The sequence below is a fragment of the Lissotriton vulgaris genome, chromosome 4_1 (assembly GCF_964263255.1).
Source record: "Lissotriton vulgaris chromosome 4_1, aLisVul1.2, whole genome shotgun sequence".
NCBI lineage: Eukaryota > Metazoa > Chordata > Amphibia > Caudata > Salamandridae > Lissotriton > Lissotriton vulgaris.
In genome coordinates this window covers 3,982,651-4,009,910 of record NC_141691.1, presented here as the reverse complement: position 1 = coordinate 4,009,910, position 27,260 = coordinate 3,982,651, and the positions used below count along the sequence as shown (strand labels likewise).

Genomic DNA, 27,260 nt, shown 5'->3' with positions numbered 1-27,260 from the left:
ACAACATGGATTGACGTAGCAATGTGCACCCACCAGCTACATGATGTGTTGCAACATGTCCAATGCACTCTGTCTCACCTCAACATCACTGCCAAGAAGACATGTGACATGACCCAAACGTGACGGTCATTAGTGGCACACCGATGGGCATGGTATGGAAAAACATGGGATAGAGCATGAAGTGTGGAGTCACGCAATCACGCACACAACCCTCATCATGCAGCTGCAGACTATTAAACAAGGTGCATTGTCATCTGACATGCACTCATTGACGCCGCCATGGCGGTGCACTGCTTCCGCTGTTGACGTCTGGCCATACGCGGCCCGCGTTCAACATTCCCATTGTCTGCACGTGCACAGACCGTCACGCTCACACACCGGCTAGTGCATGTGCTAGACACCGGGACGGAAGCATCATTTGCAACAAAGTTGTAACAGTGGCGCCACCATAAGCTGATGTCCATGCACATGGCAGTTCATGACCCCCCTTACAGTGACATTGCATCAGCCAGCCTACACCCGCCGGCCCAGCCCTGCCCATGACCGCTGTGCCGGCCATGCCAACTACCGCCGCTTCAGGCCCCTTCCACTACCGCCGTGCCAGGCCCAGCCCATAACCGCCGTTCCGGCCATGCCAACTACCACCGCTTCAGGCCCCCTCCACTACCGCCGTGCCAGGCCCAGCCCATGACCGCCGTTTCGGCCATGCCAACTACCACCGCTTAAGGCCCCCTCCATTACCGCCATGCCAGGCCCAGCCCATGTCCGCCGTGCCAGGGCCGCCAGGTCACGGCGGTAGTGGAGGGGGCCTGAAGCGGCGGAAGTTGGCATGGCCGGAACGGCGGTCATGGGCTGGGCCTGGCACGGCGGTAGTGGAGGGGGCCTGAAGCGGCGGAAGTTGGCATGGCCGGCATAGCGGTCATGGGCAGGGCTGGGCCGGCGGGTCTAGGCTGGCTGATGCAATGTCACTGTAAGGGGGGTCATGAACTGCCATGTGCATGGACATCAGATTATGGATGTTTTGGCCTCCAACTCCCCCGCCGAATACGTGCCCCGCCATGGTGGCGCCACTGTTACAACTTTGTTGCAAATGATGCATCCGTCCCGGTGTCTAGCACGTGCACTTGCCGGTGTGTGAGCGTGACGGTCTGTGCACGTGCAGCCAATGGGAGGTGTGGACATGGGCCACGGTTGGCCAATTGCAAGTACCGTATGCTGTTCACCGCAACACCAGGGCCAATCATTGGCCCAATTCCAAACACGCTCTCACGGTGGACCAATGGCTGGCGCCGTATGCCACTGACATGGCCACAGGGTCCTATATATGTGTGATGTGCAAAAGCATACTTTCTACGATGACCACCGACTGCTGCCTGTGACCATCACCTCCACCTGCTGCTGCGGAGCTGACCACCGACTGCTGCCTGTGACCATCACCTCCAACTGCTGCTGCGGAGCTGACCACCGACTGCTGCCTGTGACCATCACCTCCACCTGCTGCTGCGGAGCTGACCACCGACTGCTGCCTGTGACCATCACCTCCACCTGCTGCTGCGGAGCTGACCACCGACTGCTGCCTGTCACCATCACCTCCACCTGCTGCTGCGGAGCTGACCACCGACTGCTGCCTGTGACCATCACCTCCACCTGCTGCTGCGGGGCTGACCACTGACTGCCGCTCTAGTGCCATACTCCGTGACCTTGCCATGTCGGGCGTCAAAGAGGTCCGGTCTCGTCCCTTCACCGCCGCAGAGCTGGATGTCCTCGTGGACGCTGTGCTTCGCAACTACGGACGCCTGTACGGCGCACCCGGACAGGCGGTAAGTGCTGTGGGGGATGAGTTGTAGTGCATGAGGTGTCATATGGCACCTGGGCTCTGGAAACTTGGCGGTGTGATGTGTGAACAACTAAAGAATCGATATGTGCATGGCTGCTGAGAGTAGTGTGTTGCTCCTATCTGTGTGACTGGCCAACTGTCCCCTGACTTCCACCCTTTTGTCTCCCATCATGGTAGGTGAAGCTGCACCTTCGCAAGTACGTGTAGAGGAGCATTGCACGTGAAGTACGAGCAGCGGGGGTGTCCAATAGACGACATACACACTGCCACAAACGCTGGGACGACATTTCCAGACTGAGCAAGAATGTAGCGGAAGTGACACTAGGGATGATTCCAAGGACGGCACGTCTGGCCCGACGCTCAATGACCCCTCTCATGCACAGTATCATAGCTGTGACGCATCCTGACCTGTCCGAGCGGTTGCGTGTGGATGAACAGCAACGTGGCGGTAAGCATACTATCAGTGTATGTTGCTTGTGAGTGCAATGCATGTATGGTTGCCCACACACATTAGGGTCTTCCGTTGATCGTGAGTCTCTTTCCAATGGCATGTTGGTGACATTGCCACAGTTAAATGTTCACTTGCAGATGCGGCATGTTGAGACGCCACCTGCTAAGCTGTCCAGTTGTCATGCACATGCTGTAGTGCTCCGTCACCCCTTGGCAACACTTGTGTGCTGATGTAGTTCCTCATGCCCAGTGTGCATGCTGTACATGTATTACGGCCAACGCCACAGAATTCCTGTGAGGATGACTGCTTGGGGTGGGCCTTGTGCAGGTTGGGGGATCGATGGACATTGTCATCAGTGGCTTTAGGGATTCCGCAGCAGTACTGTACGTGTGTGTGCCCATTACTTACACCCATTTCCTGTGCATTTCAGCTTTGGCAGAGGGCACTCAGCAACAGACGGCGGAGATGACAGAAGGCAATGCATCCGGATCAGGTGTCGCGCACACGCAGACTGACACCGAAGAAGCCAGCGCCGGAGAGGGGGACAGGACCGTCCCGGAGGACTCGCATGTGGAGACAACATCGTCATCATCTTCGGACAGTGTTGGTGAGTCAGCACTGTTGTCACAGACTGGGAGTGGGCAACCAACACCTTCGGTCGGGACACAGCACACAGGGCCCACCCTGCCGCCAACTGCACCATGTACTGTTTGTGCACGCAGGAGTAGGGGGAGCAGAGTGGCGTTCGGTGTCGGCACCGCTGCCCCAGCCTTGGTGAGCCAAAATGCACTTTGTGCAGAGGCTGTTGATCTGCTGCGACAGCTGTGTGTGGGGCAGACCAATATGATTAATGCTTTCCAAGACCACGAAAGGAAGTTGGGGCAGGTGGTGGCATTCATGGAAGGTATGCATGGTGATCTGGCTGGTGTACACAGGACACTGCAGTCATTGTCTAACAGTGTGTCGTCTGCCATTGCACAGTCGCATGGACTGGGTGGTACTTCTGTTCCACCATCTACAACTCTGGATGTGTCAGGGGGGAGTGAATTTTCTGACCTGGACTCTAATACAGGTTATTGCACTAGAAGCAGCGTCAGACAGCACGTCAGGGCACGGAGGCCTCAGACCCCATCCCCTAGGTCAGGTAATTCTGTTCACAAGGACAACGTCAGATATAGTGGAGTACACACACGTGAAGCAAAAGAGGGGTTGGGTGTAATGGCTACACATGCTGCACAGCCATCCCACACACAAGGCACTACCAGGCCAAGACTCACTCCCGCTTCCATTGACACTACCCTGTACGAGGACAGTGAGAAGATGAATACATCTCTTGAGGGCTCGCATACTCCCAGTGCCAGGGACACTAGGAAGGAAGGAGCCACTTCCAAGGGCAGGGAAACGAGGAAGGAAGTAGGCACTCCCAAGGGCAGGGAAAGCAGGAAGGAAGTAGGCACTCCCAAGGGCAGGGAAAGCAGGAAGGATGTAGGCACTCCCGAGGGCAGGGAGACTACGAAGGAAGGTGCCACTCCCAAGGGCAGGGAAAGCAGGAAGGATGTAGGCACTCCCAAGGGCAGGGAGACTACGAAGGAAGGTGCCACTCCCAAGGGCAGGGAAAGCAGGAAGGATGTAGGCACTCCCAAGGGCAGGGAGACTACGAAGGAAGGTGCCACTCCCAAGGGCAGTCAAAGCAGGAAGGATGTAGGCACTCCCAAGGGCAGGGAGACTACGAAGGAAGGAGCCACTCCCAAGGGCAGGGAAAGCAGGAAGGATGTGGGCACTCCCAAGGGCAGGGAGACTACGAAGGAAGGAGCCACTCCCAAGGGCAGGGACAAGGACAGTCACAAGACAAACGCACCTAAGAGGAGCACGGACAGTCCCAGGGGCAGGGACACACACGGGCAGAAGGGGTGTCCTGGGGATATGTACACCACAGATGACAAGTCTGCTGCCTGGAAGAGGGCACCATCCAGGGAACAGGGCAAGTCCGCAGACTGCAGTACTCCTACGGAAATGGAACATCCAAGGCCCAAGGACTCGGCCATGAACAGTGGCGCTGTCAGGGACAGGCATACATCACCCATTGTTGCACTGAGACAGCTGTTTTCTGGGAAGCGGAATACAGAAGACTCCGCAGTGGAGTCACCCCTTACCTCCACTCCCATCATGGCCCGTCAGGGACGGATGCAGGTGGACCCTGTAGTGGCATCCCCCATGACACATGTTGCAGAGGCCACAAGGCAGCCACACAGCAAACGACAAGCAGGCTCCAGCACGTCCCCAGAGACCATTCCCTCCCCAGCACATGCACCTCCCATGGTGGGTGAAATTGCTTCTCAGTCCGGTCGACTTGTGAGTCCTGTCCTGTCCAGGGTGCAGGCACATGTCCAAAAGAAGCGTAGACACACAGCATTGACACATGCCCAATCCGATGTCGGCCAATTGCAACTATCCCCCGCTCCCAGAGCCACCCTGCCTCCTGGACCATACAGCCCTGTGGCTCATCATTTCAGTGGTCACAGTGGCGCTGGTGCAGTTGACTCGCATGTGTCTGTTAGTGGCAGGGTATCAGTCGAGACATATCCTGTATCAGGTGCTGGCAGTGTATCTGGGTCTATGGGCCATGTGTCAGTCACTCGGGCTGTGGCTGTGTCTCACACTCCTGTATCAGGTGCTGGCAGTGTATCTGGGTCTATGGGCCATGTGTCAGTCACTCGGTCTGTGGCTGTGTCTCACACTCCTGTATCAGGTGCTGGCAGTGTATCTGGGTCTATGGGCCATGTGTCAGTCACTCGGGCTGTGGCTGTGTCTCACACTCCTGTATCAGGTGCTGGCAGTGTATCTGGGTCTATGGGCCATGTGTCAGTCACTCGGGCTGTGGCTGTGTCTCACACTCCTGTATCAGGTGCTGGCAGTGTATCTGGGTCTATGGGCCATGTGTCAGTCACTCGGTCTGTGGCTGTGTCTCACACTCATGTATCAGGTGCTGGCAGTGTATCTGGGTCTGTGGCTCACGTGTCAGTCACTACATCTGTGGCTGTGTGTCACACTCCGGTTTCTGGTGCTGTCAGTGTGTCCGATGCGGGTCCTTCATGCAATCCACCTGATAGTGTGCTGTAAGTTGGTGTAGTGTGCCCTCTGATGTCCTGCCTCTGATGTACATGCTCTGGTGTCCACACTGCCCTGTTGCTGCCCTGTTGCTGTTCTGATACTGATGTACTGCCTCTGATGTACCTGCTCTGGTGTCCACACTGCCCTGTTGCTGCCCTGTTGCTGTTCTGATACTGATGTACTGCATCTGATGTACCTGCTCTGGTGTCCACACTGCCCTGTTGCTGCCCTGTTGCTATTCTCATACTGATGTACTGGCTCTGATGTACCTGCTCTGGTGTCCACACTGCCCTGTTGCTGCCCTGTTGCTGTTCTGATACTGATGTACTGCATCTGATGTACCTGCTCTGGTGTCCACACTGCCCTGTTGCTGTTCTGAAACTGCATTGTGCCCTCTCATGTGCTGCCTCTGATGTACCTGTGCCTTGCCATGGACTGTTGATGCACGTAGCCCCTCTCATGTGCTGCCTCTGATGGACGTTTTCAGTGCAATGGACTGTTGGAGCACTTGGCCCCTCTCATGTACTGCCTCTGATGTACCTGCTCTGGTGTCCACACTGCCCTGTTGCTGTTCTCATACTGATGTACTGACTCTGATGTACCTGCTCTGGTGTCCACACTGCCCTGTTGCTGTTCTCATACTGATGTACTGCCTCTGATGTACCTGCTCTGGTGTCCACACTGCCCTGTTGCTGTTCTCATACTGATGTACTGCCTCTGATGTACCTGCTCTGGTGTCCACACTGCCCTGTTGCTGTTTTCATACTGATGTACTGCCTCTGATGTACATGCTCTGGTGTCCACATTGCCCTGTTGCTGTTCTGATACTGCATTGTGCCCTCTCATGTGCTGCCTCTGATGGACGTTTTCTGTGCAATGGACTGTTGGAGCACTTGGCCCCTCTCATGTACTGCCTCTGATGTACTTGCTCTGGTGTCCACACTGCCATGTTGCTGTTCTCATACTGCATTGTGCCCTCTCATGTGCTGCCTCTGATGGACGTTTTCTGTGCAATGGACTGTTGGTGCCCTTAGCCCCTCTCATGTGCTGCCTCTGATGGACGTTTTCAGTGCAATGGACTGTTGGTGCCCTTAGCCCCTCTCATGTGCTGCCTCTGATGGACGTTTTCAGTGCAATGGCCTGTTGGTGCCCTTAGCCCCTCTCATGTGCTGCCTCTGATGGACGTTTTCAGTGCAATGGACTGTTGGAGCACTTGGCCCCTCTCATGTACTGCCTCTGATGTACCTGCTCTGGTGTCCACACTGCCCTGTTGCTGCCCTGCTGCTGTTCTGATACTGATGTACTGCCTCTGATGTACCTGCTCTTGTGTCCACACTGCCCTGTTGCTGCCCTGTTGCTATCCTCATACTGATGTACTGCCTCTGATGTACCTGCTCTGGTGTCCACACTGCCCTGTTGCTGCCCTGTTGCTATCCTCATACTGATGTACTGCCTCTGATGTTCCTGCTCTGGTGTCCACTATGGCCATGCTCCATCCTAGACTGTGACATTGCTCTGAATCTGCGTAAATAAAATTGGGATTAATGTGTCGTGGATTGTCAGTGTCATTCTTGCGTGTGTGATGCTGGTGTGGATTGGTATTTTATTGGGGGCGGTGGGTTCTGCTACGTGTCACTCTCCCCTACCTGGGTCACGGCCCTTGGAGGCGTTGCCGTACACAGGCATATGTGCATTTCGGGACATGTCACTCCCCCCTCCCTACGTCACGGCCCTTGCAGGTACTCCTCTCCAGACAGCGAAAGCTTTGTTGCCTACCTGCGTCGTCGTCGATGGTGGGCCAAGACGAGAACGTACTGGATCGCGTAGAGTATCGGGTAAGCCTGTAGTGCAGGGTCCATGTCGGCGTGCGGCTCGTGGTGGGTATGGTCGCTGTGGAGCATCCGCCGTGTTCAGGCAGGTTGTTTTTCCGCCGCGCTTTTATGTGTGTTTTCCGCCATCTTGATTTGGAGGACGGTCCTAGTCGTCAGTTCGTACGGCGGAGTCTCTGGAAAGGTTACGTCCGCCGCGTGGTTGGGTGTGGTGGTGCGGCGGACCGTGTTCTACCGCCGTGGACGGATTTTGGCACGTATTTCGTATCCTGATTAGGCGGACGGAGTGTCCGCGACGGGCGCAAGGAAAATAGGCTTGTTCCGCATACTCTGGGTCTGCGGAGGCACTTCCATCCTCCATCCTAATGAGCCCCATAGTATGGCGATTGTTGCTTTCTCCTGGGGAGGGGTAAATGGCCAGAAGAAGGTTGTTGTTAGTTCAGACCTCCCAGTGGATTGTTTGTTGGGCAATGATTTGGAGTCATCGCAATGGTCAGAAGTGGAGCACCGGACTCACATGGAGATGTTAGGCTTGCCAGCACATGTGCTTGCTGTGACTAGGTCACAGGTCAGACGATGCCCCTTGAACAGGTGCTGGATCCTGGAACAACGGACCAGACACCTGCAAAGAAGAAGAGCAGTCGGGTTAAGGCAGCGCCTTCCCCCTTGCCCCAGGTCGAGGATCAGGTCTCAGAGGAGGCTGACCTCTAGGAATTGCGGGAAACTGAACCTAAAGAACTCGAAATTGATCAAGTTGAGTTTCTGGGCTCAGGGGGACCCACACGAGAAGACCTGGGGAAGGACCAGTAAGACTGCCCTTCCCTTGAACCCCTCAGACAGCAGGCTGCTGCTGAGACTGCTGGGAACTCCACAGGCACCCACAAGGTATACTGGGAAGATGGACTCCTGTACACTGAGGCAAGAGACCCCAAGCCTGGCATGACCAGGAGGCTGGTTATCCCCTTGTCTCAGCGTGGTTTCCTCCTTACCTTGGCCCACGAGATTCCCTTAGCAGGACACTTAGGCCAGACGAAGACGTGGGACAGGCTTGTCTCCCACTTTCACTGGCCTCACATGAACGAAGATACCAAGGAGTTTTTTCGCTCCTGTGTCACTTGCCAAGCCAGTGGTAAGTCAGGTGGCACGACAAAGGCCCCCCTTATACGAATGCCTGTGGTGGGGGTGCCCTTTGAACGTGTGGGGATTGACATTGTCGGTCCAATGGAACCCCCAACAGCATCAGTGCACAAGTTTATACTGGTGGTAGTGGATAATGCCACCAGGTATCCTGAAGCTATTCCCCTTAGGACCACTACAGCCCCTGTGGTGGCAAGAGCCCTAGTTGGAGTATTCTCCAGAGTGGGCTTCCCTAAGGAGGTCGTCTCTGACAGAGATGCAAACTTCATGTTGAGCTACTTGACTGCTATGTGGAAGGAATGTGGTGTCAACTACAAGTTCACTACACCCTATCATCCACAATGCAATGGGCTTGTTGAGCGGTTCAACAGGACCCTGAAAGGGATGATTCATGGACTACCTGAAAAGCTCCGGCGTAGATGGGACGTCCTGATTCCCTGCCTTTTGTTCGCCTATAGAGAAGTCCCACAGAAGAGGGTTGGCTACAGCCCTTTTGAACTTTTGTACGGACATCCTGTAAGAGGACCCATGTGTTTGGTGGAGGAAGGATGGGAGAGACCTCTCAAAAAGCCTGCAACCAGCATAGTGGACTATGTACTTGGTCTCCACTCCAGGATGGCTGAGTATATGGAGAAGGCATCCGAAAACCTTAAGGCCAGCCAAGAACTCCAAAAAGCTTGGCATGACCAAAAGGCTATCTTGACTGTTTATCAGCCCGGACAGAAGGTGTGGGTGTTGGAGCCAGTGGCCCCAGCAGCACTCAAGGACAAATGGTCCGAGCCCTACACCATCCTGGAGAAAAAGGGAGAGGTCACCTACCTGGTAGACCTTGAAACTCCCCGGAGCCCCCATCGGGTGCTCCATGTCAACAGGCTCAAAGCATATGTCGACAGGAAGGACATGAGCTTGCTCATGGCCATGGATGAGGGACAGGAGGAAGAGAGTGACCCTCTCCCAGACCTGCTCACTCAGAATCCTGACGATGGATCGGTAGACGGTGTTGTCTTTTGTGGCAGCCTCTCCGAACATCAACAGGAGGATTGTAAACAGGTTCTTCAATCCTTCCGGCATATGTTCTCTCTAACACCCAGTCAGACCAATTGGTGTACCCATGAGGTCGACACTGGTGACAGCTTGCCCGTCAAGAGTAAAATCTACAGGCAGCCCGATCACGTTAGAGACTGCATCAAGACTGAAGTGCGGAAAATGTTGGAGTTGGGAGTCATTGAACCCTCGGATAGCCCGTGGGCTAGTCCCGTAGTTCTAGTGCCGAAACCTCACACCCCGGGCGGTAAGAAAGAGATGAGGTTCTGCGTAGACTACAGGGGTCTCAATGCAGTCACTAAGACTGACGCCCACCCAATACCAAGGGCAGATGAGCTTATAGATAGATTGGCTTCTGCCAACTACTTAAGTACGTTTGACCTGACAGCTTGGTATTGGCAAATCAGGTTAGCTGAGGACGCCAAGCCTAAGACAGCATTTTCTGCCCCTGGTGGGCATTATCAGTTCGTGGTGATGCCCTTTGGTTTGAAAAATGCACCTGCCACCTTCCAACGGTTGGTGAATCACGTTCTCACTGGGCTGGATGACTTCTGTGCGGCGTATCTTGACGATATTGCTGTCTTTAGCTCCACCTGGGAGGATCACCTGGTCCACCTGCGGAAAGTGTTAGAGGCTCTGCAAGCAGCAGGTCTCACTATCAAGGCCACCAAGTGCCAGATAGGGCAGACACAGGTTGTATACCTGGGCCACCTTGTAGGTGGAGGCCAGGTTCAGCCACTGGAGAGCAAAATACAGTCAATCAGGGACTGGGCTCCTCCAACCACCCAGACTCAGGTTCGAGCTTTCTTGGGCCTGACTGGTTACTACCGAAAGTTCCTCAGAAATTACGGATCGATTGTGACTCCGCTTAATGAACTGACGAGTAAGAAAATGCCAAAAAAGGTTCAGTGGACAGCGAGCTGTCAAAAAGCATTCGATGACCTAAAACAGGCCATGTGCACGGCACCTATCCTCAAGAGTCCAGACTACTCCAAACCATTCATTGTCCAAACAGATGCTTCTGAGTTGGGTGTGGGAGCTGTTCTATCTCAACTGAATCTTGATGGTAATGACCAGCCCATTGCTTTTATAAGCAGACGGCTGACCCCCAGAGAGAAAAATTGGTCAGCTATAGAGAGGGAGGCCTTTGCTGTGGTGTGGGCCCTGAAGAAACTGAGGCCATACTTGTTTGGCACTCATTTCAAGATTCAGACAGACCATAAGCCCCTCCTATGGCTAAATCAGATGAAGGGTGAAAACCCCAAACTGCTTAGGTGGTCCATTTCCCTACAGGGGATGGACTTCACAGTGGAGCATAGACCTGGCACTGATCATGGCAATGCAGATGGGCTCTCCAGGTATTTCCACTTAGAACAAGAAGACTCACCTGGTCAAGGTTAGTTTATTGTCCCAACGTTTGGGGGGGGGGGGGGGTCATGTAGGAGAGTAGGGTCTGCAATCCTATGATCACCCAGACTTTTTGCTTTTGTTTCACTGGTTTACGACTTTCTCGGGCTGTGGGCCTGCTAATCAGACCCACAGCCTAGCTGTTATTATTTATTTATTTATTTATATTCTTGTAGCGCGCCTGCATCAGCCCCGAAGGGGTATCTCCGTGCGTAGCTTCTGTATGAGTCGAAAGAACTTATTGAGGGGATGGCAGTGTAGGGAGCAGAAGAGAATTAGTCTTGGGTAAATAGGTATGTTTTTAGTTTTTTCCTAAAAGAAAAAAGATTAGAGACGTGTCTCAGTTGTGGTGGGAGGGAGTTCCATAGCAAGGGGCCTTTGAGAGAGGGTGCTCGGCCACCCTGTCTCGCTCTGGTGACTTTGGGTACATGCATCAACATGGTGTTGCTGGAGCGCAAAGCACGTCCAGGAGAGTAGGGGACAAAAATGTCTTTTAAGTATTTGGGACCGGACCCATAAATGCATTTATGCATTATGCAACAAAGTTTGAAGTTGACCCGTTGTTGCACTGGGAGCCAGTGAAGGTGGGAAAGGAGAGGGCGTGTCGGGGTACGGGGGGGCATTCAAGATGAGTCTTGCTGCGGTGTTCTGCACCACCTGCAGTCTGCATAGTTGTTCTTGGTTGGCAGAGATGAGTAGACCATTGCAATAGTCTACCCGCCCGAGAACTAGTGCCTGTACCAGCGTTTTCCTGTGGATGTCTGGCAGGAAGGGGAAAATGCGCCGTAGAAGACCAATTATTTGGAAGCACGTTCCTGTGACTTGACTGACATGGTCTTTTAGAATCAGTGTTTGGTCCAGGCGTACTCCCAGGTTTTTGATGGTCTGTTTGGGCGCAGGAACAGGTCCTAGCTCAAGTGGCCACCAATCCGGAGACCAGAGCAGGGTGGCCCCTCCAAACAACATGACTTCGGTTTTAGTCACATTGCATTGGAGGAAGTTCTGGGCCATCCAACCTGCCACAGCTCTCATGCCATTTTGAAAGGATTGCATGACTGCAGGTGTGATAGTTTGGAAGGGAAACAACAGCTGGGTGTCATCAGCGTAGGAGATTGGGGAGAACCCGTAAGATCTTATAATCTCCGCTAAGGGGGCCACATATACGTTGAATAACGTGGGGCTCAGGCATGAGCCCTGTGGCACACCCTTAGTGAGCTTCCTACAGATAGATTTATGGGAGCCTAGTTTGACACCCTGTTGTCTGTCTGCAAGAAAGCTTTCAAGCCACGCAAGGGCGGTCCCTTTTACTCCCACTCCCTTCAAGCGGTCGAGAAGGATTTTGTGCGACACCGTGTCGAAGGCAGCGGACAAATCGAATAGCACCAGAATCACTGAGCTCCCCCTGTCAAGTGACATTCTGATGTTATCTGTCACTGACAAGAGGGCTGATTCGGTGCTATGGTTGGGCCTAAAACCAGATTGTGAGTGGTCTAGGCCGCCCGCTGCCTCAATGTAATTAGACAGGTGTGCGTTGACATGGTTCTCTCACTAAATTGATGTGTGTACCTTAGGTGCATTACCCAATTGGAACTGGGCCACCCTGTCAGACCCTGTAACTCAGGGCATCGGTGTACCCAGGGCCTACCAGGGGCTGAAGCATGTATTATGCCACCCCTGAATGGCCATCTAAATCTGACACAACTGGCTGCATGACAGCTGGGGCAACGTGGCGTACTCGCCCGTTGCTGTAGGTATAGTATCCCTATATCTAACCCTAAAATGGACACCCGAGTTCCTATCAGCCACTCCTATGGCAGGCTTTGACAACCCTGAAGGCAGAGTGCGTGGAATCGTGTGAATTGGGCTCTGGCACGAGCCGAGCCCGGTTGCAGCTTGCGGAACCAAGACCCAATGGCTGTTCCATGATAACGCGTACCATATCGGTAACTTCGGTATCGCGTTATCAAAACATGTCGAGTAAGGTGTCATACGAATCGGGATGCTGCCCCCTCACCAATGCTGGCGACGAGGTTAGGATTCCGCCCTTCTAGAGGGACACGACATGTACGTAACTGTGAACCCCAGTTAAAGTTAACTGAAGCCTCAGCTCCACAAAATGGACGCTGCCACCACAGACACGAGTCTGACCTCCTGCTGCTGGGAGTCCATCCAGCGAGGAGAGTTTGGACAAAGGGACCGGCCATCATCAAAACCTGCACGCTTTCTTAACCAGCACGACCACCGAAGGAATCCTCTGGTGAGTGCTCTGGGGTCCGAGAAGCCCCGACCCTGAGCAGCTCCAGCACCGAAGTGCAGCCTCCCAGCATCTCCACGATCTGCGTGGGGCCCTTCTGCTTTGCAGTTCAACACGTTGTCCGATCACTAGCCGCTGGCTTGTGACTCTTTGACGACGAACGACAATCAACGTTGCTGGTCTGGTTGCTCCAGACTAGCCTTTTGCTCCTTTTTACGGGAGGAGCACCCCGGACCTTCCTGGTCCACTCAAGACACCATTTTAGGCCCACCACGTTGCCCTGAAATCTGCCAAGGCTTGTTGCCCCAATCCTGGGCCCAGCGACGCCGACAGCATCAACCTTCGTGGGACAGCTCGCACCTCTATCCTGGTCGCCGACAACGCCTCCTGGTCCGTGAGACTGCAGAGCCTAGCGTCGCCCACTCACCTAGTCGAGGTGACGATCATCCGGTACCCTCCTGGTACCCTCTGACTACTGGCTAGTAGTACGAACTTGGTCCCCTCTGCTTTCAGGTGTCATCCATCTCTGATCCAGGCTTGGATCTCTACGAACTTTTCTCCACTGGTCGCCGGCCAGCAACTCCTTCCTTCCGGCTCCTGGCTCGTCAGCGAAGACCCCCGACGCCTGTAAGACTTGTGCAGCCGCAGCCCTTGTGGCTAGGTAACTTCGGCATTTCGGTGCCCGCATAGCCTCCTTACTTAAGGGTCCCGAGTCCTTTTTATGGGAGGAGCACCCCGGACCCTCCTGGTCCACTCAAGACGCCATTTTAGGCCCACCACGTGGCCCTGAAATCTGCCAAGGCTTGTTGCCCCAATCCTGGGCCCAGCGACGCCGACAGCATCAACCTTCGTGGGACAGCTCGCACCTCCATCCTGGTCGCCGACAACGCCTCCTGGTCCGTGAGACTGCAGAGCCTAGCGTCGCCCACTCACCTAGTCGAGGTGACGATCATCCGGTACCCTCCTGGTACCCTCTGACTACTGGCTAGTAGTACGAACTTGGTCCCCTCTGCTTTCAGGTGTCATCCATCTCTGATCCAGGCTTGGATCTCTACGAACTTTTCTCCACTGGTCGCCGGCCAGCAACTCCTTCCTTCCGGCTCCTGGCTCGTCAGCGAAGACCCCCGACGCCTGTAAGACTTGTGCAGCCGCAGCCCTTGTGGCTAGGTAACTTCGGCATTTCGGTGCCCGCATAGCCTCCTTACTTAAGGGTCCCGAGTCCCTCGCTTCCGACTTGCCTTATCGGGTCCGCCCGAGACCACTAGACTTTCCGTGCCCTCGGGCACTTGTATTAATTGTGCACTTGAAGTATTTTCCTAAGAGTTTTGTTCTGTGCTTGGTACCCTGTCCTCATAAAGAGTCCAGGGCTGTTGTGATTCTAATAAATACACTGTTTATTTTCATAACACTTGTGTGGTGTCCTTTCACTGGGTGTTCAAGGGGTATGTGATGGTATAACAGCTGGCTTAACACGCCCTCTAGAGTTTAGCCCTAAGACTGCTCGTATCCATGCTACTAGGATAGCTGGTCTAAGGTTGACTTACAACCAATCACCATAAGGGTCGTTTGGACCGATGCATAGTGGTCACTAGAATAGTGAACACTGCATATCGGGCCAACTTCTCACATTCTGCATCAGACAAAACAGGATATTAAAGAGAAAGCAATGTCTGCTCATTCAATCGTTGTCACTAAGACGCAATAACATGGAGTGGAGGAACAGGATTCTTTTTCGAGTTTCTCGGCAAAATCCAGGGCCTCCCTTGGGTCTGGAAAAACAAGTGTCTTGGTGCCCTGACAGACTTTCAGCTTCGCCGTGTAGGCCAAGGAATAGAAGACGTTATGCTTCTGAAGGATGCGCTTGGCTGGGAGGAACTCTCACCGGGCCATCTGGATAGTGAGACTACAGTCCGGGTAAAAGGAGAGTGTATTACCCTGGTGATTGATGGTGCCCCTGTCATGTGCAGCTGGAAGGATGGCGTCCCGATCCCGGTAGATTTTAGCTTCGATGAGGCAGGGTGGCAATCTAGGACCTGGATGCGGGCCGAGGGAGATGGGGCACGGTCCATGGTGAAAACCGGGGATAGGACATCCCCGAAGAGTTCTTAGATCAGTTGCTTGATGAAGTCATCCATTTTGGAGATGTTGGTGGACTCCGGAAGGCCCGTGATACGAAGATTGCTCCGGCAGGAGCGGGCTTCCAAATCTTATTTCTTCTCCCGAATTACAGCCCAAAATCTTGACCATCTTTAGTAATTTCTGCCAGTCCTGGGTTGCAGCGTCCTTGCATTCCGATACCCTGGACTCAACATGGAGCCAATAATTATCGTGGGAGTCCACGCGGGCCTTCACCTTGTCAAGGCGAGCCAAGACTTGGTCCAGCTGAGTCGCAATTCCGGTCACAGTTCAACATATTTGCCTTGAGGTCGTCATCCCTGTAGGGCAGGTATCCATTATGGCAGCAGAGTCACCGTGGTCAGAGCCAGCACCGTCCTGACAGGAGGATCTTCTGAGCTCAAAGGCTATCTTGGGCTGTTTTGGGTCGTATTTCCCCATAATGAAAGGCTCAGCTGGCGGGCCAGGGTATGCACGAGGAAAACAGAAGGAGCATGCTGTCCCCTAGCAGCCAGTGACGTGGGGCAAATAAAAGGACATGATCAGAGCCCCCACACTGTATGCCCGCAGCAGGACAGGGGCTACGCCCCCCAGGTCGCAAAGGGAGCATCCAGCTGCCAGAGGCGGAGAGTGGGTTGTGAATTCAATGACTTTTAATCAGTAGTCTCCGGCAGGTGATGTAGGAATATGAGATGGAGCACAAGCCAATATTGCCACTCCGAAAAGCAGGCAGCAGGAAGATGTCGGCGGGGTTCCAGCAGAGTCCTGCACCATCAAGGCTGCAAGCCCACAGGTAAGAGGCAGAACAACAGAGGAACCAAATGGAAGGAGGGAGCTCACCCCGATGGGAAAGGCACCAGATCAAGAGGGAAGTGAAGCACGAGGTGGGTGGAGAACCTGCAACGTTATGAAGCCTCCAAAATAGCCGAGGTTGCAGCACGTCAGCATCCAGGGTCCTTACGTCCTTATGTCTGAGGGGGGTAGCCGACCAAGGCGAGGAAAGGAGAGGCCATTGTTTTTGCACCAGGTCATTCACAGTGCCCAGAATAGTGCAGAGCTAGACCCCAACAACAAGAGCGGCAGAGCCCACAGATCATGCCTCAGTAGGCCAGGGTTCAGTCACAGAAGTCCGAGGATCCGAGACCCAGGATAACTGGAACAGGCCAGGCCCGCACAGGTAACTGAGTGAGAGGACACCACCAGGAGAATGCAGAGGCGAGTCCACCACACCTCCGGGAGCAGTCCGCATGACGAGCAGCAGAGGATCAGGGCCGGCAGCAGTGTGAGGCGGGCACAGCCAGGATGCCCGCTGGTTCAGGAGCAGAGGTAGCCAGCACAAAGAGCACTACCCCAGCTGGGCAATTGTGGAGCTAATGGTGGACGGGCACCGAACGGGGGCAGCGCCGTTGGGGAAAAACAGGGGGCCGCCGCTCCCTTTGCCGGTCCCATGGCACCAGAGATCCCGTCTCACATGGCAGAGAGAGGGGTAGAACATACAGCCGCGACTAGGCCATGGCGCCCCGGACCAGGCTGTGCAGTATACGGCCCACAACCCCCCCAGCGGGAACCCCCGTGACAGCGCCACTCACCGGTCTTCGCAGCTCAGGAGCACAGGATCTTTCGTTGTCTACGTGCCGCACCCAGGGCCCATGCAGCTCCTGAGGGAACGGGAGCGGCCCAGCCGAGAGCCGGTGGGTGTGCCCAGCACCAGCAACAAGCAGCACAGCACAGCCGAGAAGCCAGGTAGGAAGGCAGGATTTGGATCAGGCGATTCCCCTTGCCACACAGAGTCAGGAAATCGCGTTCAAGTGTGGGAGGCATCTAGATGCCTGGCGGATTATTCCGGATTAAGAAGCTTGGCAGGCAGAGCCCACTGAAGGTGCAGACATCTTGCAGCCGGCCAAGCCACGCCCCCGCAGTGCTTGTGAAATTTGAAATCATTTTAGGGCCATATTACCAAGGGCAGTATCGCCGCTTTAGCTGCACTTTTTGCCACTAAAGCGGCGATGATTTTATTGCCCCATCTACAAGGTGGTGCTAACATGCATTAGCGCATCTTAGCTCCCGTTTTCCTGACGCCTCACTTTGCATCTCTAATGAGATGCACAGTGGGTGTCACTGGGCAGTATTCCTTGTAAATTATCGCTGATGTGCACATTGCTGCAATATTTACAAAGAGGCCCACGGATTTTTGCAGACATTATTTTTTTTTGGCAAAAACCGCGGTTTTTGCAAAAAACTAACTTCTGCAAAAATGCTGACTTAGGTATACTTACCATTGGGGGAGGATTATGCTAATACCACCACAGGGTCGTATCATCAAGGTTATCTCTGTTTTCCATGGAACATCGCTGAAAAACTAGCGATGTTCCATGGAAAACATCGCTATAGCTGGAATAATTATCGCCATTGCGCAATGCGTTGTTAATACAGCGCTAGCATGGCGATAATTACCAGCAATAGCCAGCGATAAAATTTTTCACACTGAGTGCGCCCAGCGATAATTATGGCTGCCGCTTGATAATATGCCCCTTAGTTCTTGCAGGATGATTGTAAGCATTTTTTTTGTTGAGGAATTCCCCTTAGCTCTTTTAGGATTCTTGCCGGCCCTCAGTAAGGCAGGATCTATTTCCTTGTCCGATTCAGATGAAGACTTTAACTCATCCAATAAGGCCTCAATCCCAGTTTGTGTGTTGCTATCTCCCTTTTGAGTTATCTGTGAAGATGTTTGATCCTCTTGAGTAGATGGGTGGCTAACCAGAGGTGTTTCCAAAGATGTTTTCCTGGGGTGAAACAAATGTGTTTCTAGAGGGCCTGTCACTGATTGCATATTTAACTGAGGCTGTGAATGGATCGCTTGAACAGACGGAGCAGGTTGAACCTCTTGGCCTTGCAAATCCCGTTGGTACAATTGGGCTATATGATCTGTTTGTCTTCGGATCTTTGGCCCTCACTATAAGCAAGCGGAGAGTTGTTCAACTTAATTCGCGCTGAGAGATGCTTGCTGAAGAGAGGGTACTGCTTAGGACTCAGCCAATTCTTATCTTCCCTATTGGGTGTATCGCCTACTCCGTCTTTGCCACCCATAGCCAAAAGACTTAAATCTACTGAATGTTTGGATAGAGTATCTTCTTCCTCTGAGCGTTCATCAGGGGCACTTTGCCCAAGCTTTTTATTATATCAGCCAACGCCAGTGCTTTAGCTTTTAGCTCCATTCTTTGCTGAGCGTTTCTTTGCCCCCTCTGGGCTCCTCTAGGGACAGGTGTTGGTGTAAGTGCTGCTTGGCAGGAAGACTTTAAAAACTCTGGGACATATTATCAAGGGGGGGCGATAGGCAATTTTTGCCGCTTTAGAGGACGTTTTTGGCCGCTAAGCGGCGAAAATTCTATCACCCTATTAGCAAGCTGTCGCTAACAGCAGTTAGCGACAGGTTGTAGATGATAGCGAGGGGTTTGGGGCCCGCTTTGCATGTTAGCGATAATTATCGCTAATGACATGCAAAGTGGGCTTTCTCAACCCGTTAGCAACTGAAAGCAGTCGCTAACGTGCTAAGCGCGAATATCGCCAAAAACTGACACCTGCCCACAACAGGTCTTAGCCATGGGAGGTGGATAACATGGCTAAGAACATTTAGTCGCTAATGCGTGAACATCGCTGTATTCTCAGCGCTATTCACGCAATAGCCTGAAAAATTATCGTTTTGGAGATAAACCTAGCTAATAGCAAGTTATCTCAGCGATAATTTCAGGCGATGCTTAGCGATACAAAAAATCGTTGCTAAGCCTAGTTAGCAATAAATATCGCTAATTGTTGGTAATATGCCCCTCTTTTCCTACGCCTACTTTGGTCTGTTCATTTCGCATTTTCTCTACCCTTACTGCTATCAATGTTGATGACAGGGCAACAAACGTAGGCCCCTCTTCAGCTGTTCAACTCTAAGCACTTGCGTGCTCGTGCTATGCTGTAGACTCTCCACCTACACGAGAGACCCGGAGCACAGCTCCCACAACTCCCATTAAAGCAGGCCCTGCAAGTGTCCCAAAGTACCCTATGTATGGTTGAGACTCCTGGAGAAGGTAGATAAACAAGGCACTACAAGGCGCTGCAATGCCCCCGCAAACATCCTGAAAACTTGAGGGCTTGGAGGCTCCTAAAGGAGGCAAATAAATAGGGCAGAGTTTATACAACATGCCACACAGTGCCTAGCGAGCGATTAAATACACCCAAAGTGCTCCAGCTATTTGGTTTTACTAGATTGCTGGATGCCTAGATCACTGTCTGAATCGCTGCATCCTACTTACTGCCTTGAGACGTCCTCTCCCCCTAATTTCCAAGTCTGACGAGCCTGTCGGGTCAGTCAGCCAACCTGCCAGGTCTTAACGCCAGGTCTTTTTTCATGTTGTCGCTTCCTCCGCGTCCTCCCAGTCCTCGCAGGCTACGAGTGTCTCAGCTTGTAAATCCCCAGGGAGCTTTATGGATCAAAGCTCACAGGTCCGGTACGAGCACATAACATCGGGAGATGGCAGTCAGTGAATCAGGAGACGCTACGGCAACATGTCTGGGTCACGTCTGCCGCATCCTCGCTCAGATTCCCACCGGAGTCTAGTACTCGGACTATTAATACTTGCTCTTGCTAATTTTGTTGTGATAATTGTGGAAATTCTGCTTTACATGTAGGAAATAATATTAATTATTATATTCTTCTAGAGCATGTTCACAGATTCGAGTGATTGGAACTGGGAGAAACCTACACAAACAGTGCACCATTTTCAACTACGCGGACGATTTACAAATTATTTTTCCCCTCTCCACCACAGACGCCGTCACCAACTTCAAGGCAGTCATGATACACATCCAGCATTGGATGAACCAAAATCAACTAAAGCTCAAACCTGGGAAAACTGAGCTCCTCCTCCCCATGGAGAAGCGCTTCCCACTGGGGGCCACAATTTTGGCCATCTGAGCTTGGTCCATCTCCTCCCCCTGCTGGCTGCGTAAAGAGTCTCGGCGTCATTATTGACTCTGAACTCACTCTTAAGGCCCAGGTGAGCGCCGTAACATCTTCCTGTATGTTCCAACTACACAGGATACGGAAAGCCGCCCACCTCTTGACCCATGAAGCTCTGCTACAAGTTCTAATAGCACTGGTGATGTCTCGTCTGGATTTTTCTAATTCTTTGTATCTCGGCCTTTCTAAATCCCTGCTGTCTGGGCTACAGATCATTCAAAACCAGGCTGCCAGACTGGCATTTAAAATCCTTAGATGGCAGTCGGCCAAACCTTTACTACTTCAATTATATTGGCTACCAGTTAGCGAAAGAATAGCCTTTAAGGTCGGCTGCCTGGTCTTCAAAGTCTTGACTGGTCCTTCTCCTGCTTTTCTGAAGTCTCTGGTCATCCCCTGCCGCCCCTCCCGAACTCTGAGGTCCACTCACCTTCAGCTTCTAGTCACTCCCCGATTCAAACTTACCAAATTAGGCGGCCGCAGTTTTTCTCATCTCGCTCCCAAATTATGGAATTCTTTTCCACTCTCACTCAAATCTTCATACTCCCTTGTATCATTTAGGAAGTCTTTAAAAACTCTGCTTTTCTCACATCCCCAATAAAATCCCTCCTGCTCAGTCTCAGTGTCCTATCAGCGCCAGGAAACTCATGGTGACAGTGCGCTCAACAAATGCCCATTAACATAACAAAACATAACATAACAGTATGCACTTTCCAGTGCTAAAGGTGTTATGTGCTTGAAAAACATAAAACATAAAAACATCAGCCATAAAACACTTGAATCAGCTTGTTGATGCTTTGTGTTAAGTAGGTGTTAAAGGAATGGACCAGTGCAAACGCCAATAGGCTTTGGTGCAACTCTTGATTCCCTAAGATAGCCATACCAGCATTTGTTGCAAAACTAACACCTGCTTGGACCAGGTCAGGGGTGAGTGCAACTCACAGAATATTATAAAAATAAATCTGTGAAATTATAGGAGTTCCACCAATCGGTAGAAAATATGCAATTTAGTGTCAGTACCACAAAGTTGGAGCAAAAGGCGCCGTGTAGTGTGCGAGAGCGTGCAGCCATTCACGTTGATTTTGCTGCCACTCGAGTAGAAAATCTACTCGAGCGGTAGCAAGTCTACCCGCTTGCCACTGCCCACTGCCTATCTGGTGATAGTAAATCGCACTTGCGCTCACATTTCTGGAGCCTCGCAGGAACAAATTCCATCACATGGTGATTGGCATGATTGGGTGGAACCCAGCATTACAGGAGCATTGCAGAGTTGCCAAATTCCATCAAATCCAAGGGGGGAATGAAACATTACTCCCACTTCTAGTAAAAAGTGGAAATTTGTAAATTTCTCTGAAAAAGTTATGCATTTCATGTGTACTAATCTAAATACACATCCAATCTGAGGGATGTATCAGAATGTGTTGAGACATAGGGATTTGTAGTGCAAGGGGATCCTTCTAGTAGATATCCTATGATAGATAGTCCATTCTCACATCTTCAACAGGGTAGAAGGCTATGTGTTGCACAATGTAGCCTTGCAAGAGTGCCACGGTAAAAAATCTAAACACAGCGCTTGAATACATTTCAATCACTGGTGGTTACTCGGAACGGCATCACAGTTTGTCATCCTCGCTGAACCCGTAGACAAGCAACAAAAGACCAGTTTCAGCCTAATTGGGTTGTTCTGTTAGGTGCAGCTGGGTTTCAGTAGCACAGCGAGCACGGGTCCCATGTCATACTCATCACACTTAGGGCATCACAATAAGGAATACATAAAAGTAACCGGTGGAATACTTGGATTAATCTCGGCCACTCATAATTACCTGAACCACATCCCAATACTTATTTTTGTTGTCTATCATACCACCTCGTATTAGATCCCGCCATATGGAAGTTGGCCTTCGTCTTCCTCCTATCGGAAGAGTAAGGCCTGAACTACCAAGCCAGCTCCTCCCTGCCTGGAACACAAGCAGCACAAGACCTGTTTCGGGCTCTCGGAAAATATATATATTTGGGAGTCCAAGTGGAGCAGCAACAGCTTCTTTAGAGAAGGTCCCACCAACCTTCCAAAGAGCTCAATTTCATTTTTGGTGGTGGTTGTAAAGTACACCAAGGAGCAGATGGGAGTTTGGCTCCAAGACCTGCAGTTTGATGCTGGAACACTTGAACTGTATTCAAATCCTGAGCATCTTCGGAACACTTCTATAAACATGGTTCTTACCTAACACTAGCACATGTTCTCTGATGAACAGCATTCGAGCACACACCTGAATCCCTCGTCAAGTGAGTGAGTAGCTTGTATAAAAAAATGACATGGTTGGAAACAATCAGCCACTGCATGGCCAGGGCGATACAGTGCCTCAAATGGACGCAATCTACACTACTTTTTTGTCATAATATGATACCACAACATTGATGTTGGCCCTAAAACCTTGAAACAGAATGAGGTTCAAAAACTCATTGAAATCCCTCCCGAGCACATTTCTTCATCTTTTTGGGTCATGATGTTCACTTTATCTTCCATATCAAGCTGTATCATGTCCTGCTAATTTCACAGCTTAAGACATTTTAAAATAAAAGGAAAATCTCCTTGAGAGGTGTAAGTGAAAAAAGAAATCAATAAATGCATCTTATCGCTCTCCAAAGATTTACTATCATAATTCACATCAATATGGTCTATGTGACAGGTGGTACTTCTTACCCCTTTCCATAAACAATTCCCCAAAGACTCTTACCTGGTTGTCTCTTGTGTTCCACATCATGGCATTGTCCTCTATCCTGATCTGCTTCCCTTCAGGAGAGTTGAAATCACAGGTCGCCACCTTCGCCAGTCCGATGGTGCCTTCTGCGGAGATCTGTATGCTTACAAAATCGAACACAGCCGGCACATCACCATTTTCATCAAAGAAGATTTCTTCGCCAGAGCTTACAATAAATCGAGCACTCCTCACATAGTGCAGCATCTGAAATTAGAATCAAGAGTATTCTTGTGAAAATATTCATTAGACCATTTTATTTGGTCTTCTCTATCAAGATGATTCTTGTACATAGCACCGTGATTAGATGAAGCTAGTGCAAAAAAGATACATCTGCTAATGAAGTCTTGACACCTTGGGATGGGATGACCAGGGCCTCATAAAAGCATGAGAGGGCAAACCCATGCCTCTTCCCCCTTTAAATCTCAGTGGACCTAAGGGGATGGGCATACCCGGGAGACTGAGGGGAACAATGTATGGTAGAACATTTGTGCCAGCAGGGTGATCGCACACATAAATATGTGGAAAATTTGTTTTTTTCAGTTCAATTTGAGGTTTGCAGGGGATTCAATGTAGGAAAATTTGGGGGGGATCCACACAAGCCATACCTTGCTGAACTCCCCCAGGTGTCTAGTTTTCAGAAATGTGTAGGTTTGGTAGGTTTCCATAAATGGACGCCAAGCAGATGGCCAAAAATCCAGGTGACCCCCTTCTTGCAAAACCAGGTCATGTGTGACAGGTAATTTTGATGTCTCCTCAATACGTTTTGGGCCCTTGCTTTTTGCGGGTACTTGGGCCACCCACATGTGTGAGGTATCATTTTTATAAGGAGACTTGTGGGAACGCTGGGTGGTAGGAAATTTGAATCAGCCTGGTGAACCCATAACTTTCCCTTGGGTGGGAGGTAGACACTTGTGGCGCCGCCATTTGCCGAGCGCTCTAGTGCTCAGGCCGGCGCACGAGGGGTGCATAAAAAGCTGCCATGATCACGCGCAGCGGTAACGCGCAGCGGGAGCGCCGTAGGAGAGCCGGAGTCGAGCCAGAGTCCGGCCCGTCTGCGCCCGTCCGCGCCTCGGATGGGCCAACGGCGAGGTATGCTGATCCAATAGCCACACGTAAGATTTACACAAGGCAGGAGTTACTTTCCCTACAATACGCACCTGTATGTGATAGACATAAACTGGATCCATCTGTGTGGTCCGGCCCTGCTATTTGTCAGCACTGTGGTAACACTTTCACCTGGATACAAACTACTGAAATGACTCCTAGAGTGAAACTCCTATCTGGAGGCCTAATAAATGCTAGATCAATGTCTAGACATGCTCAGGATATATATGATTTAATACTTGATGAAAATTTGGACCTACTATGCATTACTGAGACATGGCTGAAACTAGGCTGCACCCCAGATGTGGTACAAGCTCTGCCTCCGGGTTATACCATTCTTAGGAAAGACAGAGAAGAAGATAAACGGGGAGGGGGAGTGGCTGTCATCTACAGGGACACTCTTTCATGCTCAGTGTTAGAGCTACAGGATCTTAAAGAAGCTGAAGGAATGGGCTTTTGCATAAAAATTAATGACACCTTCACTTTTGCTGGTGCAGTAATTTATAGACCACCAGGACCTTGTAAAGGTTTCTTGGAAACAATAGGAGGAACACTCAGCCCTTTGGTACTAAAGTACTCTAACTTCACGGTCATGGGGGATGTAAATATTCACTTAGAAAATAGATCAGACAATGCGGCTGTATCATTTAGGGAGACCATGGAAGTCCTTGGCTTAGTGATCAATGGTAACCAGTCCACTCACGATGCAGGACACATGCTCGACTATATCGCGACTAACATAAGCACTTTAAGATGTGAACATCCAAAACCTCAGGTATGGACAGATCATGCGCTCATACCGTTCACTCTCACGCTTGAACATAACAAGAAATGTAAAAATCGCGATCAGCAATTTCAGTCCACCCATGAAGAATGGAAGGAACTAATAGCCCACCCAGACCTTGCCAGATTGGCAATGGAATGTAGACCTAATAAGATAGGATCCCTGAATACAGACCCTAATACGTTCAAGGAATGGATGAATGTACTAAAAAGAATGGGGGGGCAGGGAAACATGAGGAAGACCAAAGGCAAAAAAAAGAAGCAGTCAGCCCCATGGTTTAACCAAGATCTTAAAACAAGACAAGGAGAACTACGCAGAGCAGAGCGCAGATGGCGTAAGAACTACTGCATGTTAGAACGCACCAAATATAACGCTACCAAGAAAAAATACCATGAACATATTAAGTTGGCAAAAAAAACCTATTACTGCAAGGCAGTTGAGGCTGCAAATAACAAACAGAAAGCCATCTTCAACATCGTTAGGGGTTTTAATAAACCTGACTTCCTAACACAAGAAATCCCGCCTTCAGAAACTCTGTGCGAGGCCATCGCCGAGTACTTTGAAGCTAAAGTACAGGGCCTGACTAGGGATTTCGTAATCCCTAGCCTGACCAGTGATGAAGCTAATGGAAAGGAGAGACTGGTAGAAAAACAATTGACGAGCTTCCAACCTGTCAGCTTAGAGGAATCTCGACAGACTATTCTCCGCACCAAATCTGGTTCTCCATTTGACCCCTGCCCTATTAAACTTCTGCACCTTATTGTGGAGGTTGCCAACCCTGTCATTAACGACATTGTAAACAGTTCCCTGGCCACAGCCAATGTCCCCTCAGAGTGGAAAATAGCAGCAGTGAGACCCCTTCAAAAGAAACAGCTCCCTGACCCCACCACATTATCTAATTTGCGTCCCATTTCTTTACTTCCTGCTCTATGCAAAATCACAGAATCTATGGTCAATCAACAACTGACCAGGTTCTTAGAAGAGAGTGAAGCATGGCATCCTAACCAGGCAGGTTTTAGAGCACAGCACTCAACGGAGTCTGCTCTCTTGCATACTGCAGATACCATCCGTACAGCCCTAGACCAAGGGAAGAAGGCCGTCCTGATTCTATTAGACCTATCGGCGGCCTTCGATACGGTCTCACATATCATTCTGATAGACCACTTGAAATCCTTTGGCATCACGGGCGTGGTACTTGAATGGCTCAAGAACTTCCTGAGTGGAAGGAGACAAGTAGTGACGCTAGGAGAATTTCAATCTGGGGAGAGAAGACTCACGACAGGAGTACCTCAGGGCTCTAGTCTTAGCCCGACATTGTTTAATGTCTACACCGCACCCCTAATTAGCTTGATTGCTTCGTTTGGCATAGAAGCTATAGCCTATGCCGACGACACGCAACTGATCCTGACCATGGACAAAGACAACCAGGACTGGGAAGAGAAACTCAAAGGCTGCCTTACGGCGACCTTTGACTGGATGCGAACTAATCATTTGAAATGTAACACCGGGAAGACGGAGATAATACCGATGGGCCCAAACAATGAATTCATACCCAGACTGTGGTGGCCTGAGAAAGCAGAAATTCCACCCAATACTGCCATCACGGCCCGCAACCTGGGAGTGACCTTTGATAGAAATCTGTCCTTTAAACAGCAGGCACTGAAAGTGGCAGGTACGTGCTTTGGTGTTATAAAGAGTCTGAGAAAGTTCTTCGATCTCCTTCCTTTGGAGGCCAGGAAAACAGTGGTGGTCGCACTGGTTACATCTCATCTTGATTACTGTAATGGATTATATGCAGGCACCAATAAGGAGGTCACCCACAGGCTCCAAATGGTGCAGAATTCGGCGGCCAAACTCATATTAAAGTGGCCCAGAAGATCATCAGCGACAGAAGCCCTTAAAACTCTACATTGGCTACCTATCATTAAAAGAATTTTATTTAAAATATTGCTCATCACCTTCAGAGCATTTCACAAACGTGGACCACTGTATCTGCGGAAAAAATTCACCAGATATCATCCAACCCGAATTCTCCGCTCGACCAACGCCAATCTTCTGGCAGTTCAACCATTCAGGCTTAAGACTCGTGGAGGCAAGTCCATCGCGGTATTAGGTGCAAAAGCATGGAACACCCTCCCACCCCACATAAGAGCGCTGGACAGAGAAACTGAATTCAGGAAACAACTAAAAACCTGGATCTTTACCCTTCCGGACACTACTGCCAGATCCCTAGTGTAAGATTTCTATCTGATCAGCTACACAAGTGGGCGCCAAGATGCTCCTTGGAGCGATAGTTGCGCGGTATAAATAAATCCTTACATTACATTACATTACAAAGAAATTTGAGAAAAAAAGTGATTTTTTCAACTAAATTTGAGGTTTGTAGGGGATTCTAGGTAGGACAATGTTGGGAGGTCCACACA

General features: G+C 51.1%; 1 protein-coding gene across 1 annotated transcript in view; it reads right to left on the bottom strand.

The window, feature by feature from the left end:
• Nucleotides 1-24,136, bottom strand: part of LOC147718189 (vomeronasal type-2 receptor 26-like) — an 84,384-nt gene extending 60,248 nt beyond the window's left edge. The window contains exons 1-2 of the mRNA XM_086966634.1: nucleotides 24,107-24,136; nucleotides 22,926-23,153 (exon numbers count right to left, since the gene is read on the bottom strand). Coding sequence (XP_086822760.1) covers nucleotides 22,926-23,153; nucleotides 24,107-24,136 — 258 coding nt within the window. The remainder of the gene's footprint in view (nucleotides 1-22,925; nucleotides 23,154-24,106) is intronic.
• Nucleotides 24,137-27,260: the final 3,124 nt, after the last annotated feature.